Source organism: Marmota marmota, unplaced genomic scaffold (genome assembly GCF_001458135.2).
Source record: "Marmota marmota marmota unplaced genomic scaffold, marMar, whole genome shotgun sequence".
In the NCBI taxonomy this organism is placed as follows: domain Eukaryota; kingdom Metazoa; phylum Chordata; class Mammalia; order Rodentia; family Sciuridae; genus Marmota; species Marmota marmota.
In genome coordinates, this window is record NW_026000048.1 from 11,535,095 (window position 1) to 11,553,088 (window position 17,994).

General features: G+C 35.8%; 1 protein-coding gene across 1 annotated transcript in view; it reads left to right on the forward strand.

The window, feature by feature from the left end:
• Positions 1-932: 932 nt before the first annotated feature.
• Cdc123 (cell division cycle 123) overlaps positions 933-17,994 on the forward strand; it is a gene marked incomplete at its 5' end in the record, with an annotated part of 48,555 nt that continues 31,493 nt past the window's right edge. The window contains 4 exons of the mRNA XM_015495277.2: positions 933-1,018; positions 7,796-7,853; positions 8,124-8,156; positions 16,038-16,133. Of these exons, the coding sequence (XP_015350763.2) occupies positions 933-1,018; positions 7,796-7,853; positions 8,124-8,156; positions 16,038-16,133 (273 nt within the window). The remainder of the gene's footprint in view (positions 1,019-7,795; positions 7,854-8,123; positions 8,157-16,037; positions 16,134-17,994) is intronic.

Here is a 17,994-nt window from a genome sequence, read left to right on the forward strand (position 1 = left end):
GGGAGAGAAAGAGAGAGAATTTTTAATATTTATTTTTTAGTTTTCGGCGGACACAACATCTTTGTTTGTATGTGGTGCTGAGGATCGAACCCGGGCCGCACGCATGCCAGGCGAGCGCGCTACCGCTTGAGCCACATCCCCAGCCCTGTAATCTTTTTCAATTCTTAGAAAATATACATCTCAAAATCAAAATGCAGTAATAGCATTACTTTTTAGGAATCTGGAAGAAATTTTTGATGATTTTTTACTTCAGTATAAAAACAAATTATCTCATAAGTTGTTAAATGACTTCAAATGTGACTTTGCCATCTTTAATTATGATTAACTGAAACAAATTAAGCTAACATGTACTCAGTAAGCAACTTTATATCTCTCGTGATCAGTTGAATAGAATGCCACCAAAACAAATCCATGTAGATCATGAAGTCTTAGCCCTTAATATGTTCATTGCCCATCAAACAATGGATTCCAGATCTTGAGTCTGCTGCTGCTTTGTGTCTTAGAGGTGTTTAGTTAATGCTGTTAATGTTCTGTTGTTGTTTTTCTTCCCTGTATTTTCTGTGTTGGTGCAAATACCTGCTGGTCTTAGATTTCTTAAAGACAGAATCCTTGTGCTCACTGAGAATTCTTTTGAGCTTGTTACTTTCATATTGTGACCTCCATTTGTTTATTTGGATTTGTTTTTGTTTTTCTGCCATAAACATTGTTGTGGTAATTATATGAAATGTCATGTTTGTTCATATTATACTAGTCCTGGTTTGCTGCTATCAAATATACACCATTAACATATTCTACTATATATTAACATAAAGGGAACAGATAACTCAGTAGTAGAGTGCTTGCCTACCCCCCCTCGAAAAAAAGAAAAGAAAAAAAAAAAGGAAAAAAAATGACCTGGGTCATTAAAATGATGCCTTTTTTGGCGTACTTTTTTTTCTTCCCCCAGTGTCATCCTTCCACTTCCTCAGAATGTAAAGGATTATTTACTTGATGATGGAACTCTGGTGGTTTCAGGAAGGTAAGTATGAGAAAGAATTCTTTAAACTTTATTATAAAGAAATAATGTGGTTAAATTTCAACATTTATGTATAAAATGAATAAATTAGCTTGGCACTATTCTCTCATTTTAGCTCCTTTTTTTTTCTAGCTAAAATTATGTGCCAATTTTTGTCCCATGTTCCTTTCAATGTTCAGCTGATATCTTGAAAATTGAGTACTTCCCTCACTAATAATAACTAGTTGTGAAATTGCACAGTTCCTTTCACTTGCTGTAGAGAAGGGATAAGATGGTACCTTTCCTTCTGAATGTAGCAGGCTAAGTGATAGGGCAGATAATTACCCTTTTAAGATCCTTTAGTTTTTAAGATAAAAAATTCATTGTTCATTGCAAGCAGAAAGCTTTCTGAGGATTTATCCTTAACATTTTATTCCCCACAGTTGATCCATCATGGCCCCTCCCCAACCTTCTAGAATCTATTCAGGTAGTTCCTCTATTACTGGGTAGAGGAAAATGATATTTCAATCGTTTTAGTACAGACTTGAGAAAGTTGAGAATCAGAGTTTAGTGAAGTTCTTGTGTTTTCATTTAAATCTGTATTTAAAAGTCATGTCATGTATGTGTCCAGACTTCCCCATCCTTTCTAAAATGGCCTAATAATAACCCTTGCTAGTATGTCACTCTTTATCCCCTAAAACTGCCTTTATTTTCTGATGATACTTACTTTCACCTTACATAATTCCATTGGTTGTTCTATTTGAATGAAGTTTGATGAGACCAGGGACTTGAGCAGTTGTTCACCCAGCTCTGGGAACAGTCCCTAGTACATAGGATGTGCTTGATAAACATTTATTGAATGAATGAACCTTAGACATGTGTTTAGAGTTATGGTTATTTTCAGTAATAACTAACTTGACCCCATATGTTTGCTTGGTGGATTTCTAGTATATTTTTCTGGATTATAGTTCTAGACTTTTTTGAGTACAATTTTAGCCCTTTCATAACCTGAAAATTGTTAATATCATTAACTTGGAATAATTAGAGGAAAAAGAAATGGTAGAAAAAAATGAACAAGTCTCAACTTTGGGATTTTCACAGACATTTTATTATCCCCAATATTGCATATTTAATAAGCTTATGTAAATTAGACTGCAATATAAATAAGATGACTCCTAATATTAGAAGATACTTTATTAATTTTAGTACTATAAATTACCAAACAGCTCCTGTATTGACTTTCATTGGCCAGATGTTTGCATGGGCTGTTGGCTCAGGAAAACAGGATGTTAAATACCATTAACAGTGCTCCACAGTACACAGGGCTCTGCCCTGCTGTACTCTAATGCACAGATCACATACGGAACCTGTCCTTTTGGAGTTGATAGTTCAGCTTCATATTTTGTGGGAGTCAGAATGGTATAAGTGCTAACTCTTAAGTACAGTTTCCTAGGGTTGGATCTTCTCTGTTGTTTTGTAGTTCACTGTATCTCAGGTTCTTGTCTGTAAATGGGGTAAATGATAGTGCAGAACTTAGTTCATTGGGGTGTTATAAGGATAAAAAACAGTAATGTGTAAAACGTTCAGCCCAGTGCCCAGTATATTTTATGGTCTTAAGAAATATTCACTTCCCTCCTCATCATTAATCTTACTGAGTACAAATATTAAACAAACATACAAGTTAATATATGTGTGAAAATTGGGATAAATCCTATGAAGGAGATGGGACAGGTCCTGACATTAAGTTGGTGGGCTGAGTATTGTGGGGAGGGTCAAGGAGTGTCCTAAAGAAATAACTTTTGAGCCTCTGAGATGTGGAGACTGGGAAAAAGAAGTCAGCCAGTTGAAGGTGGGAAGAAAGACTTTTTCTGGCAGAAGGAACAACATGAATGCTCTTGACTTGGAGAGGGTTGTGTGGCTGGAACTGGGAGAGAGCTTTTGACAAAAGGTAACATAACTAAAATTTTAAACTATCTTTGTGACCCAGAGCCAGTGTTCTTACAAACCAGTTCTGTGTAAGATATAATAGAGAAAATACAGAATCCTAAATACTAGCATCATATTTTTACCAGTTCAGACCTCAGTATTTGAGGGTTACCTTAGAAAGCCAAGCCTAATAAACTTGCACTTTGAAAATGTTGTCACATTCTACTATGAAGAAATTTTAGGTTGTTATCTTCTACAGTGGCACTGCAATAAGTTCTCTGAAGAACTTATGAATACACTGATTACAAATATATTTTAAAATGTATTCTGTTATACTAAAAAAAATATGATTTTTAGAGTAATGAAGCACATTTTCAAGTTTGTTGGGGTACCTTTTATGTTATATAAAGTTTGTAAACAATGTTAATGTCACGTTGAATAACGTGATGTGACATTTAATAAGAGGTCTAAGAAAGAAAGGCTAGCTTCTTGGGTAGGGATTCACAATTGACAGTGTGTTAATATTACCCCTAACTATAGAATCAGGTTCTCACCTTGTAGATATGGAAACTAAACTCTTTAGGATTATGAAGAGTTGATTAAAATTTTGGGGGACTGACACACATTAGCCAAAATTTTAACAGAATAATTGATAAACCAGAGTGTGCTTTTTCTAAAGATTGCTTCCACTTGGAAGATACATAGTATAGCCTGAACAAATGTAAACGGACTCATTCTTTGCCACTTCATATATCTTAATGTACTTACACTATTAGTCCTTAATCTAATCTCTTCAGTATTATTTCCTTATTCTCTGTGATCACCTTTGAAGATCTCTTCCACTCTTTTCATCTCCCTCATGACTAGTCAGTGTTTACAGTCATTATTGTTGACTACTGAGCTACATTATATGTTATAATTACCTTTTCTTTTAAAAATAACTGTTTCCCCTGAAACTAATAGTGATGTTTTCAAATTTTGCTTTATTTTCTATGTGTCTATCACTGATATTTTACAAATGTTCTAATAAACAAAAACAGCCTATTAGTTGTTTTTCTAAATCTTCAAGAACAGTTCCAAATCTGGCAGCTCTGTTTTTCTTTTCATGGAGATCTCACTGTAGCAATCACCCATCTTCCTGGTCCAGGTCGAGCTGATAGTTCCTCAGATCTGGTATACAGTTGTCAGCTTTGAATTTCTCTTGAGAGTTGGATTTTCTGGATTTTTCTTTGGATGCCATATTTTTGTTTATCTTAGTTTATTCATGTTATTGAAGTACATGCTCTAGAATGCATAGAAGGAACACCTTTTGAGCTGTTGCATGTCTGAAGAAAATTGTATTCTATTCTTATACTTGATTTTGGTGCTTAGGAGTTTTTGCTTAATATGGGATTCTAGGCAGAAAATCACCCTCTGATTTTGAAAGTGTAGCCCACTATCCTCTAGTATGCTCTGAGGTCCCAAATCATTCTGATTTATGTACCTTTTTTCCCCCTAAGAATGTTCTTTGGATTTTCTCTTCATATTTTATATTTCATGATAATCATCAGAGTCACTTGTTTATTGTGGCTTAAAACAGTAACCATTTCAGTGATTTCGGGTTAGGAGATACTTTACTTGTTCTGTTATGTTTCTGCACATCTTCAAGCACAGGTACCACCAGCTTTTGTTCTTAACCATCTTTTTAAGATTGCTTAGACAGCACACATTCTCAAAGATACAGCCTCTCCCTGTAGAGTAAAAAGCAAGTTTGTTTACTAACAATATAAATAAACACATTTACTGACAATATAAACAAACACATTGAGCAGGCTTTTTTGCCATTATGAAAGATGACATTCCCTAAGTTCAGGGTTCCTTGGTTGTAATACAAGCCTGGATTACCCTACTCTGTATTACCCTATGAGACTTGAGGGGCAAGAGAGAACTGATACAAAGAGCTTCTTGCTGTGGTATGAGTGATAAGAATTGTTTCTGACTCAGGAGTCCCATGTCCTCTGACAGTATCCATGGAACTGTGAGAAGCTAACTTGTTAGCTTTCAAGTAGGGCAGAATCTCAGATTCTCCATAGTTATTGACACTGAGCAGGTCTTCACAGTGACTGGTCATTTGTCCTCTAGTCTGAGCTGGGCAGTCTTATGATGTCTTTCCTCATATGTCTGGTAGATGATGCTGACCATCGGCTGAGTCTCTTTATCCCTCTTTATCCCTGTGGGCCTTCATCCTCAGAAAGGCTGGCCTTAGTTTCTTTAGCTGTGGCAAGTATTTCGAAAAGTAAGAGTGAAGCTCCAAGGACACTTGACATCTCAGCTCAGAATCCAGTGGCATCACTTGTGTTACATTCTATTAGTCAGAATGAGTCTTGAAGCCAGTCAAAATTAAAGGGATGGAAAAATAAAGGCCATTTGTTGATGGGAAGAGGAGCAAAGTCACCCTGCAAAGGGGCACATAAAAAGGGGTGGAAAAAACTACTGTGGCTATTTTTGTACATTTGTTTTTCTTTTCCTTCATAGTGCTATGTACCTAGTAGACTCTTTAATTCTAGAGACATGTTTTCCATTTTGGGGACATTAAAAAATATTTTGTCTTTGATAATTTTCTCTGTCTTCTGTCTGGAACTGCTGTTGTTTAGGTGTTAAGTCTGTTTGTTTAATTCCTTTGAATTTTATCAATTCTTTTCTATTGACTTTTTGCCTACTTTGTTTTCCTTTCTGGGTAGTTTTTGTGACTTTTCCTTTCAATCTTTTGAATTAAAAATTTTAGCTATCATGTTTTTATTTTCTACAAGTTCTGTCTTTTTTTAATATATATTTTTAGTTGTCAATGATCTTCATTTTTTAAAAAAATTTATTTATATGTGGTGTTGAGAATTGAACCCAGTGCCACACACATGCTAGGCAAGTGCTCTACCACTGAGCCACAACCCCAGCCCCAAGTTCAGTCTTTTTCTTTCTTCTTCTTCTTCTTCTTTTTTTTTAATTGCCTCCTTTTCTTCTTTTCTGGATGTGATATCCTTTATGTTTGGGGATTAATAATGCTTTTAAAAAATATTTTTATCTGGTTCCCTTGGTGTCCTTTTTCTTCCGTGTATACATTTTTCCTCTTCTTTTTTGAAAGCATTTTTTGTCTTGGAGCTTTTCTTCAGTTTTCTAGTTCTTTGAGGCCTATATTCTTACATAAGAGTAGAGGACACATCCTTGCACAAACATTTGCAAACTTTGTGTACCTAGGTGGAACACAAATGTGCCAGTAGCCAGCCAGTATTGTTGGGAGATTCCCAGATGGTAATATCTGTAGGTCTTTCCTCTAGGCTATTCAGTTCCTACAGAGAATAATCCTTTAATCCTTCTTTGTTCCTGAATTAGGGTGAGAGGAAGGGGACTAGAGGTGGCATTGTGAAGTATGATTTTCACATAACCCTCGTGATCATTTGGGACATTATGTGTCTGAATCCTTTCACTCTTTAGTTTATTTTTTTCCCCAGAGAAAAAATGCTTACCAAAAGGGCTGAAGAGGATTAGTGGCTAGAGTGTTCAGGGTAAGGAAGGTTGGGTATGTCCTATTCCTCCTTAGATGGTGCCCAAAATTGACCTTTTGTTTAGCGCAGAGCTTCCTTCCCATCTTACACAGTATCTATAAGTTCTTACCTGCCGCTCCTGGGTAATCCCTCCGGTGGCCTTCTGAGTTCAAAACTTTTCAAGCCATTTTTCTTCTATAGTTGTCTTTATTTTGGTCATCTTTATCCTTGGATCTTTCCTTTCATTTTAGTAGCATTTTAAGAGGGAACATAGAGGTAAATGCACATGTTTGACCAAAAACTTCCCTCTTCTTTTTTCCTCATATAGCCTTTGCATAGCTCCTGGGCTTTTCTTATTGATTCCCCCTCCCCCCCCCATGTGAATTCTCCTAGGCTTGTTGTCTGCAGTTGGGTGTTGAGGAGTGGCAGTGCAGTGTTGTGAATATTCTGTCTGAGTTCTTTCAGCCTCTGCTTCCCCATTAGACAGTGAGGACTGGCTACTGAATGGCATTTTCCATTCTCCTTTGCTTGCTGGCTTCTTCACAGGTAGTATGCCTGAGTATTTCTTTCTCTTTCTTACCTTTTTCAGTGGTCCAGTCTTGATCCAGAGTAACTCTTGACACCGGCCCACATGCTCAGTTTTCATTGCACATAGGAAGGATGTTGGTTTTGCCCCAGGGATGTCTGTCAGTAGTGTGGACAGCTCTTCACATGTTTTCTTCCTGGGTCTTCCTTGTTTTTGGCAGCACTTTCTCATATATTGGGGTGCAGAGTCCTAGATGATTCTTATTATCAGACATGGGGTTCTTAAAATTTCCCTTATTTTTGGTGATTTCTGAGAGGAAGGTAGGAAGGTTTTATTCTGTCATCTATTATTGGTAGTAAGTTTTCCTTATGTTTGTTCTCTACTTCTGCTAAGAGCCAAGTATATGATGCATGGCATTTTTGGTTGAAAGGTGACGCCAGCTAGCCATTGAGATGATATGATTATGTTAAGATTTACATTCATATGGATATTGGACTCCTGCTGTTCACCTAGGCCTGCTATGGGACTCCTGGAGAGTTCCCATTGGTTGGGGAAGTACAGTAGGAGGGAGTTCCGGGGGAGGAGCTCTCTGGCAGTTCCGGGAGGAGGCCGCGTGGGTGGATCGAAAAATCTTCCCGGGGCGTACTGGACATTGGCGGCAGTTTCAAAAAATAAAGTTTGTTCCTGCTTGAGTGGCTCGTGATTTTGTGCCCAGCCAGACTGTGGCATACTTCAAATTGTTTTGTTTTACATAAGCTTAACATGCTTGAGAATATGGCTATTTGGTAGCAGAAGTTTTCTTTGCATAATTTTTTCTTTCTGTTTTTTTAGGGAAGATCCACCAACTTGCTCTCAGCCAGACAGTGACGATGAAGCAGAAGAAATACAGGTTGGTAGAAAATAAAATAATCTGTTCTGTAGACTATTTTAATTTAAATGGTTCCTAAAGTGGTTTTGATGTTTAGGCTTCCCTTACATTTGATAAAGTGAGAAATTACACAAAAATCTTACATTTGATGTCCATTTTTACATATACTTTGAATTTGGGGAAAGATGTCTTCTGTTTATGTATCATTTTTAGATGGAGCACTGCCTTTGGGATCCTGTTATACTATTTAAAGTTAATGTTGTTTGTTTTTCTGTCCTTTTATCTATGTAGTGGTCAGATGATGAGAACACAGCCACGCTTACGGTAAGAGCAAAGCAGCACCAGCATGGGGACACAGCCTCATACTGTCACCTAAGAGTTACCTCACAGCTCTCCAAATTCCCATGTATTTAACCACTTCAAATACCTTGTTGTCTGTGGGGTATTATTTATTATTCTGAAAAATAATTTGAATCATTTTTGAATAGGCAAACATGGCTTGCCCTCTTTTTCCCTGTGATTACAAAGGAAATATTTAAAGTGCATTATTTGATGCTCTGACTTGTTTCTGTTATACTCTGAAAGAAGGAATTAAGCCAGGCATACACTGAGCTTCACATATTTTGCTGGGCAATAAAATGAAAAATCTATATTTATTTACTCAAGTATATTTAAATGCCATAAATAAATTATAATTTATTTCAAGTGATGAAGTATGTGAGTTCAACCCAAGTTTTATATAAAATTATAGAAGTTGATCAAGCATATTATATAGTCTTTTGGGATAAAAATGCTGCTATAAAATTTAAAATTCAACTTAACATATTTTTATGAAAAAAAAATTTTTTTTGGTACCAGGGATTGAACTCAGGGGCACTTGACCACTGAGCCACATCCCCAGCCCTATTTTGCATTTTATTTAATTTAGAGACAGGGTCTTACTGAGTTGCTTAGTGTTTTGCTTTTGCTGAGGCTGGCTTTGAACTTGTGATCCTCCTGCCTCAGCTTCCCAAGCTGCTGGGATTATAGGTGTGCGCCACTGCGCCTGGCCAAAAAAAAATATATTTTTTATACCTTTTTTTTTTAAAGTTATTTTTATGTGGTGCTGAGGATCGAACCCAGGGCCTTGCAAGTACTAGGCAAGTGCTCTCCTGCTAAGCTGCCGCAGTCTGGCTGGGCACAAAATAACCGAGCCACCACAAAAGTCTTGTAGATTCAAACAGCAATTCTTTATTCCAAACTCTCACCGACACTCTACCCACACTTCCCATGAACACCCTGCCTCCACTCGGCTCCACGCACCAATTCTCTCAGAATCCCTTGAGAACTTCACAGGAACTCCAAAGGAGCTGGCACCTGAGGCAGCAGGATCCGCCCTAATCCTGGAGCCACCCTATTCCCAGCAGGATCCACCCTAAACCTGGAGCCTCCCTATTCCCAGCAGGATCTACCCTAATCCCTGAGCAGGGTCACCTTTCAACCCAAAATGCCATGCTTCATTCCTACTTGGCTGTGGCTCTCAGCACTAAGCCACAACCCCAGCATCATGAAAATACTTTAAGAGTATTTTTTAAAGATTAGTAAAGGAAAAAAAAAAAAAGAAGAAGAAAGTTTATTTATTTATTTTTGGTGCTAGGGATTGAACCCAGGACATCAAATATATTGAATAGGCGCTCTACCACTGTATATCCATGGCCTGCAAAAATGTATTTCTAAAAATAGATAAATGAAACTCTCTACCTTGAGATAGAAAAGAAAGGCTTTTTAGAAATATATATATATTTTTAGGCATTGATGGACCTTTATTTATATGTGGTGCTGAGAATCAAACCCAGTGCCTCACACACGCTAGGCAAGTACTCTATCACTGAACTGTACTCCCAGCCCCAAGAAAGGCTTTTTATAAAATTCCTTATAAATAAACATAAAAGCAAAAAGAAAGGAAACTCGTTTTAGGATGGAATATATTGCAATACAACTCTAAATAAGAAGATACTTCTGCTTAATGAAAGAGATATAAATGGTGTTCAGAATGCAGAAAAAAAAAAGTGAATATATTTAAAACTGTCATTTCCTTCAGTAGCAGAAGTTTAGCATGCCAGGTATAGAAATAGAAGTTTGTGTTTTATTTACTCTGGATGCCATTTGATTCACTCTCCTTTTATGAAAATTTCACTCAATTCTGTTATGTTATTTTTCTTCTGTACTGAGAGCACAAAATTGAGTTCTGCATGATAATCAAAGATGAATATGATTTGATATCTGCTATTAGAGGCTTTATAAACCAGTGGGGAAAAATGATATAAGGTAGGGAGTAGATGGAAGAGATGTTGGCTTGAACCATTACAAGTGAGGATATATAGAAGTGCTTAAAAGAATAAACAGTATTTAACCTGGACCTTAAAAAGAGTAAGGATCAATATAATTTAAAAATTACAAATGGATGGGTAATATGGAAATTAATAATACAAGTGTATGTATTTGACCGAGTCTGTTCCTGCTGCTATAACACAATACCGTAGACTAAGTAATTTAGAATAATAGAAATTTGCTTCTCATAGTTAAAGAGACTAGGAAGTCCAAGATCAAGGCACTAGCAGATGTAGTGTCAGGCGAGGGCTTGCTCTTTGCTCCCACACCTTGTTGCTATATCCTTACATGATACAAGGAGCAAGAGATGGAAAAGTCAGGTAGCTCTCTAAAGCCTCTTTTATGAGGGCATTAATTAAAGGCCCTACCTCCTAATATCACCACAGTGGGGGGGGGTTAAGTCACAACATGAATTTTGGAGTGACATAAACATTCAAACCAAAGCATTGTGCATGGGTGTATGTTTGTATATTTTTCAAACTCTGTCCACTAATTTGAGCAATAAGTTGTAGAAGCAGTGACATATATCATGAAAGCAGTGAGCACACTTCCTGCTCTGATATTGATTTCTAAATACCATTCTCCAATAAAGGAATTGAAGCTTCTTAGAGAAATTGAGGACTGTGATTAGGAGAGTAAAAGTGAGCCCATAGTACCTTGTTATACAAAAAACTAAGGAAATGCTTAAAGAATGATGGGGATGTGACAAAAAGATCTCAGAAGCCAGCTTGAATGGCCCCCCACTAGCTAAAAAGTTGTGCATCATAACAAATAGTGATAGATTATAACCCACTGACTAAAATAAGAATATAAGATCCCATACTGACATAAATCAGTGATTAAATTAAATAGGTAAGGGGGAAATTTCCCTCCCCCATGGCAGTGCTAATACCCAACAAAGTGAGCTTTTTAGAATTTGTATTGAATAACTGCCCTGTATGTACTTTTTTTTTCTTTTTCTTTCTTTTTTTTTTTTATTATTTGTTGTTCAAAACATTACAAAGCTCTTGGCATATCATATTTCATACATTTGATTCAAGTGGGTTGTGAACTCCCATTTTTTCCCCACATACAGATTGCAGAATCACATTGGTTACACATCCATGTTTTTACATACAGCCATACTAGTGTCTATTGTATTCTGCTGCCTTTCCTATCCTCTATTATCCCCTTTCCCCTCCCCTCCCCTCCCATCTTCTCTCTCTACCCCATCTACTGTAATTCATTTCTCTCCCTTGTTTTTTTTTTTCCCTTTCCCCTCACAACCTCTTATATGTAATTTTGTATGACAATGAGGGTCTCCTTCCATTTCCACGCAATTTCCCTTCTCTCTCCCTTTCCCTCCCACCTCTCGTCTCTGTTTAATGTTAATCTTTTTCTCATGCTCTTCCTCCCTGCTCTGTTCTTAGTTGCTCTCCTTATATCAAAGAAGACATTTGGCATTTGTTTTTTAGGGATTGGCTAGCTTCACTTAGCATAATCTGCCCTAATGCCATCCATTTCCCTGAAAATGTCATGATTTTGTCATTTTTTAGTGCTGAGTAATACTCCATTGTGTATAAATGCCACATTTTTTTAATCTATTCATCTATTAAAGGGCATGTATGTTGGTTCCACAGTCTAGCTATTGTGAATTGTGCTGCTATGAACATCGATGTGGCAGTATCCCTATAGTACGCTCTTTTAAGGTCTTCAGGGAATAGTCTGAGAAGGGCAATAGCTGGGTCAAATGGTGGTTCCATTCCCAGCTTTCCCAGGAATCTCCATACTGCTTTCCAAATTGGCTGCACCAATTTGCAGTCCCACCAGCAATGTACAAGAGTACCCTTTTCCCCACATCCTTGCCAGCACTTGTTGTTTGACTTCATAATGGCTGCCAATCTTACTGGAGTGAGATGGTATCTTAGGGTGGTTTTGATTTGCATTTCTCTGACTGCTAGAGATGGTGAGCATTTTTTCATGTACTTGTTGAAAATGTAAAAAAAAATGTCAAAATCATCTGGACATGGTGGCGTATGCCTGTGATCCCAGCAGCCTGGGAGGCTGAGGCAGGAGGATCACAAGTTCAAAGCCAGTCTCAGCAACTTAGCAAGGTCCTATCTCAAAATTAGAAAAGGGGGTGCTGCTGGAGATATGGCTCAGAGATTAAGTGCCCCTGGGTTCAATTCCTGGTACCAAAAAAAAAAAAAAAAAAAAAAGGTTATGAATAGTAAGAACCACAGAGAATATAACTGATGCAGATTCAAAAGTATTAAAGAAGCATGACACCTAAATACAATGCTTGAAGGCAGTCTGAATCCTGGACCTGCCCCCCCGACCCCCAAAAAAGTTTTGTTTTTTCTTTTGCTATAAAAGACATTATTAGGGTAGCTGGAAAATTTCTTATAAGATCTATAGATTAGGGGCTGGGGTTGTAGCCCCTTGGTAGAGTGCTTGCCTCACATGTTTGATCCTCAGTACCACATAAAAATAAATTAATAAAATAAAGATATTGTACCCATCTACAACTAGAAATATTTTTTAAAAAATCTGTAGATTAGGTTAATGGTATTGTGTCCATGTTAGCTCTCTGATTTGATCGTTTTACTATGTTATGCAAGAAAATGTTAAAACGGCTTTCTAGGAAATATACATTGAAATATTTAGGGGTAAAAAGCTTACTGACTGCAATTTACTCTAAAACAGTGTAGGGAAAATGTAATATGTATGTAAATGTAAATAAATAGATACATTCATAGATAGGAGATGGGATGATAAAGAGGATGTCGTAAAATGGGGAGTCTGGGTGAAGAGTAGGTAGACACTCTTGGTACACTTATGATGTTTCTGAGAGTTTTAAATTATTTAAAAATAAAAAGTTAATGATATATAAAAGTGGCTGGGTTTCACTGGGTTGAATTAGATGGAGTTTGGCAAGGGGAACATTCATGGTGAACACTCTTAATAGAGGAAAAATTTGAGCCAGAACATAGAGTTGGAAAATCCAAAGTATTGTTGACTGGTGAGTTGTCCATTTATATAGGTAAAGCAGTCAATTAAAAATGCGAAAAATAGAGATATCAAAACCACAATAGTGAATGTAAAAACATAAGTTGGTAGAGTGCATCCTGGGTTCGATCCCAATGTACCAAAAATATTAAGTTGCTAAAAGTGCACATAGTAAAGGATAGCATATATGTAAAAATTTTAAATGCCACATTTTATAGATAAACACATATATTGTATAAAGTCATAAATGTGGAAGAATTCACCCTGATTTTCTGATGATAATTGCTTATGGGATATTTAGGATGAATATGATTTTAGAAAGTCCAGTGATATCAGATGAAGAATGTAGAGTTTATCCCACTTCAGTGAGAATTTCCCCCAGGCAAATAACATGTCATGAATGTTTGAAATTGGCTAATTGCAGACTAGCAATGTAGTTCAACAGTAAAACACTTGCCTAATGTGCTCAAGGCCTGGGTTCAATCCCTAGTCCCCCCGCACCCACCCGCAAAAAAAAAAAAGACCATCTGAGCTGTGTGTTTAAAAAAGATCCTATTAATTAAGTCTTTTTATAGACGATTTTCAGAAAAGAAATCATGATTTCAATACAGATATAAAACTCTGTAACACATTTTAAAGATTTTGTTTAATTTATGAGGGAGCCAGACAGATGTTAACACTATTTTAAAAAAGAACCCAAAGACATATTTATAGATCAAGAATATCAAAATGAACATGTAAATGAGACAAAACTGGTTTTCCTCCCTTCAGAGTGGGAAAGAAGACAATTGAATTTCTTCCAGACAAAACAGAAATTGCATAAACGTAAGAATAAGCTCACATTATTATCAGTTACCTATTATCAAGTTGTAAAATAGCTCATGGACATAGCTAGAATCTGACAATCCAGAGGGTCTTTTATACATATGCTTTTTATAATTTATATTTGTTTAGAATCCTTTTGATGGAATTTCCTCAAGTTGAGTAATTTTGAGGATTTGAGGGAAATGATCACATCCTTTAAAATTCAATACATAAATATAAAGCAATCCTTAGATGTCAAGTTTCATGGGATAGGAAAATTAAATTATTTTGTCTTTGAAAGTTGAATGTCTTCATGTTGTAAAATTTGTTCAACTGTTCCACTTATAGGAAATATTGTTAATGCAGATCTTGGATAATTGGTTTTTATTAGTAAAGATGTAGGGGAACCAGACTAGGAGCTTCAAATTATTGGCTTGACATTAACCATAATTCCTCTTGATGGGGAGAGTTAAGCGGAAAATAAAGGACCCTTGATTTAGTTATTCACTTCAAAAGTCTCTCTATACAACTTTAATTTTATGTATCTAAGCTGAAGAAATAGTCTAATGGAAACTAGATGTGGAGACAGTCTATCAAGTAATTAAAAGATATTATTGTTAACAATCTAGAGATCAGATTTACCTGTAGCAAAAAGATAGCTTAATTGGGCCTTAAGCTCTCTCTTCTCTACTCATTAGCCTTTCTAGGGCTGGGGGTATAGCTTAGTGGTAAAGTGGTAGCCTAGCATGTGCAAGGCCCTGGGTTTGATCCCCAGCATTAAACAACAAAAATCAAAATGTTTCTCATTTGGAGAAATATTACCATTAAAAAAAATTATTTCTTTGGTCTGTTTCCAGAGCCTTGTCTATCAGTTTCTTTTCTCTCATGGCTAGGCTAAACTTGGGGATCCACACTAACCATTTCATTTAGTTTTAGAGTATGTAGTTAATTCTAGATCTAATCTAACTTTTTTCCATATGAAAGTTAATTACTGGATTTTTTTCCCAGAACTTACAGATGCGCAATAGGGGGCAGCAACTCCCTGTGTAGGGATATATGAAATTAAATGATTATGTGGAGAATTTATGTTAATATTTTGTGTTCTGTCCCTCCTGAAACACCTCCACTTCCAACTCTCTTAATGTTCCTTTTATCTAGTTTGTATCCATGAGTTCCTGTGATAATGAGAGAAAGCTCAAGGCCGGATATACTGGCAATCAAGTTTAAATTCCTGTTCAACAACAGTATTTCAATTTCCTGGTTGAAATGATTACATGAGATATATTTTTTGAACCAACCAGAAAGCAAAGAACATTTTAATTTGACCAAGGTCTGACTTTTGAGTTTTGCTTACATTAAAACTTGTCTGGAAATAGCAGTGTTTAAATACAGTTTACCACATCATTTATTTTTCATTCTTATAAAGCCTTTTGGAGGTGTGTCCAAAGACCTTTTACAGATGGAAAAGCGTCTGGCCCTTTAAGTTTGGGGTGTTATTTCTGAGAACTAGAAGATATATACTAGTTACATTCCTGTTACTTCACTTAATAAATCCTGTTTTATGTAGGTATATGGAAAGAACTATTCTTTCATTCTTTTTTTAAAATATTTTTTTAATTGTCAATGGACTTTATTTTATTTTATTTTTTTATTTGTGGTGTTGAGAATTGAACCCAGTGCCCCACACATGCTAGGCAAGCGCTCTACCACTGAGCCACAACCCCACGCCCATTCTTTCCTTCTTAAATTCCAGTTGCCTACTCTGTCTTTTTGGATTTGTGGGGTTTTTTTTGTTTTGTTTTTTAATTTGTGGGTTTTGATTGTTTTGGAAAGTGCCATTTGAGCAATTTGTTATTTTATTTCTCTTTCTGGTAAATATTATTTGATCACTTATTTTATTGAGTTCTGAAATTTGGATGGTAGTTTGTATTCTGCATTCTGTTTTTAATGCCCTAGAGTATATCCTTGAGGTTTTGATCATATTTTCCATGTTCACTGTGATAATACTGACTTGCCTTAATGCTTTCTTCTTTTTCTCTGTAGGCACCAGAATTTCCTGAGTTTGCCACTAAAGTCCAGGAAGCTATCAATTCTCTAGGTGGCAGTGTCTTTCCTAAGCTTAACTGGAGTGCCCCAAGGGTAGGAACACATAAGTAAATCTCTTATTGCTTGAATAGTCTTTGCTTTACTATTTATTTCATTTTATATCCTCAAAGAGAGACTAATTATATTCCTAATTTTAGGGAAAATAGTGTGGAATTTATTTATTATTTTTACCCTGTTACTGGGTTTGTGATATACTTTATTTTCTGTCAAAAGACAGTTTTGACCTCTTAAGTTGCTGCTTATTCTAGAATTCTGAGGAAGTTCATTCTTTGCCCTTTTAGAAACTTCAGCTATTTAACAGAGAAAGTTTTGTTCATTGTAAAGTAATAATCAGAATGCTACAAGATGTAGAAATAGAGTGGTTTGAAAAATCAACTTGTATTTTCTTATATTTACACTTTATTAAAAAGATTTTTGTAGAAGTTAAGACCCGTGGAAAAATACTCTTTTTTTTAATCCATTAGAAAATAATTTTATGTCATTAAAGCTCATTTAAGAAATTAAAGACTTAACTTGCATTTTCAAAAATCATCTCATGTATCTTTCTCTTTTAAAATGAGTGAAGTACTTAATCTAACTTTTATTTTTACTTTATAATTAGTTATATGTGTACACAGTTTAAAATTTTTAAGTAGATACAGAATCTTGCCACAAATAGCAGCAGGTCCTACACCTGTTTTACTTTGTTTCCTCTTCCTTGGGAGCAGCCACTTTCAAATATTTTAGTACATTTGTTACTTACCTCTCTTTCCTGACTTTTCAGTTTTAGATATTTATTATTGGCTTCCTACTTGGAAGACTCAGCTCTTTCATCTCCTATCCCCTTTACTTCCTATTTCATATGCTCCTTACAGTTATATCTGATTTTGGTTAGGTCAGCATTCAGTGTTTTTATTTACTATGGTTATGCAAAAAAACACATACACATCTGGTATATACTATACTATGATTACTTATGTTTTCTTATTCAATATTTTATCTTCCCTGGAGTTGATAATTGCCTTGTTTATTCAGCTGCACAATTTGCTGTGTATATACTTGTTTCAGTGGAGTTAAAGTGCGTTCAATATTCTATTTTTAGTCAGAAGTTTATCATCTTTTTCATTGGGAGAAATTTTTAAAAAGTTACTTATTGACTGGGTGCAGTGGTGGCACACGTCTGTAATCCCAGAAACTTGGGAAGCGGAGGCAGGAGGACTGTAAGTTCAAAGCCAGTCTCAGCAACATAGCAAGATGCTAAAAAATAAGAAAGTCTGGGGATGTGACTCTGTGGGAAAGGCCCTCTGGGTTCAATCTCTAGTACCCACCCCCACTCCTCGACAAAAAAGTTATTGTAAAGAAGTTATAATATCGTATATTACAATATACAAAATTATTAAACTCATTTGTAGTTCTCACAGTCAATTTTTCATTTGTACAGCAATATTTTTAATCATTTTTTCCCCACTAAATTGAATTTGGACTTTCCACTTAAGATGGGAAAATTATTTGTGGTTGTTATTTATTTTTTTCTTTTTGTTGTTGTTTATTTTCTTCTACATACCAGTGCTTTCTTACATGTAGTAGAATAGCTTTTTAGTTTTTTGCGATCATTTGTTTCTCAAAAGTATACAGTGCTCCTACTTCTGTTCAATCTATAAGAAAGGAGTATTTTTTAAATTACTCAATTATAATATTACCGTTTAGGCATGTTCCACTAAGCTGTGTGCCTGCTCTTCTTCCTTTTTTTGACGTGTTTGAGACATTTGCCATTTAAAGTAGTAATGGTTCCAGTATCTTCCCTCTTTCCTTCCTAGATTTGATTTACATGAGTCTTAATTACTTAAGGTCTTAATTATTTTAATTCTGATGTTTGACTGTCACTCTTGAGATAGGAAGAAGGGAAATGATCTCT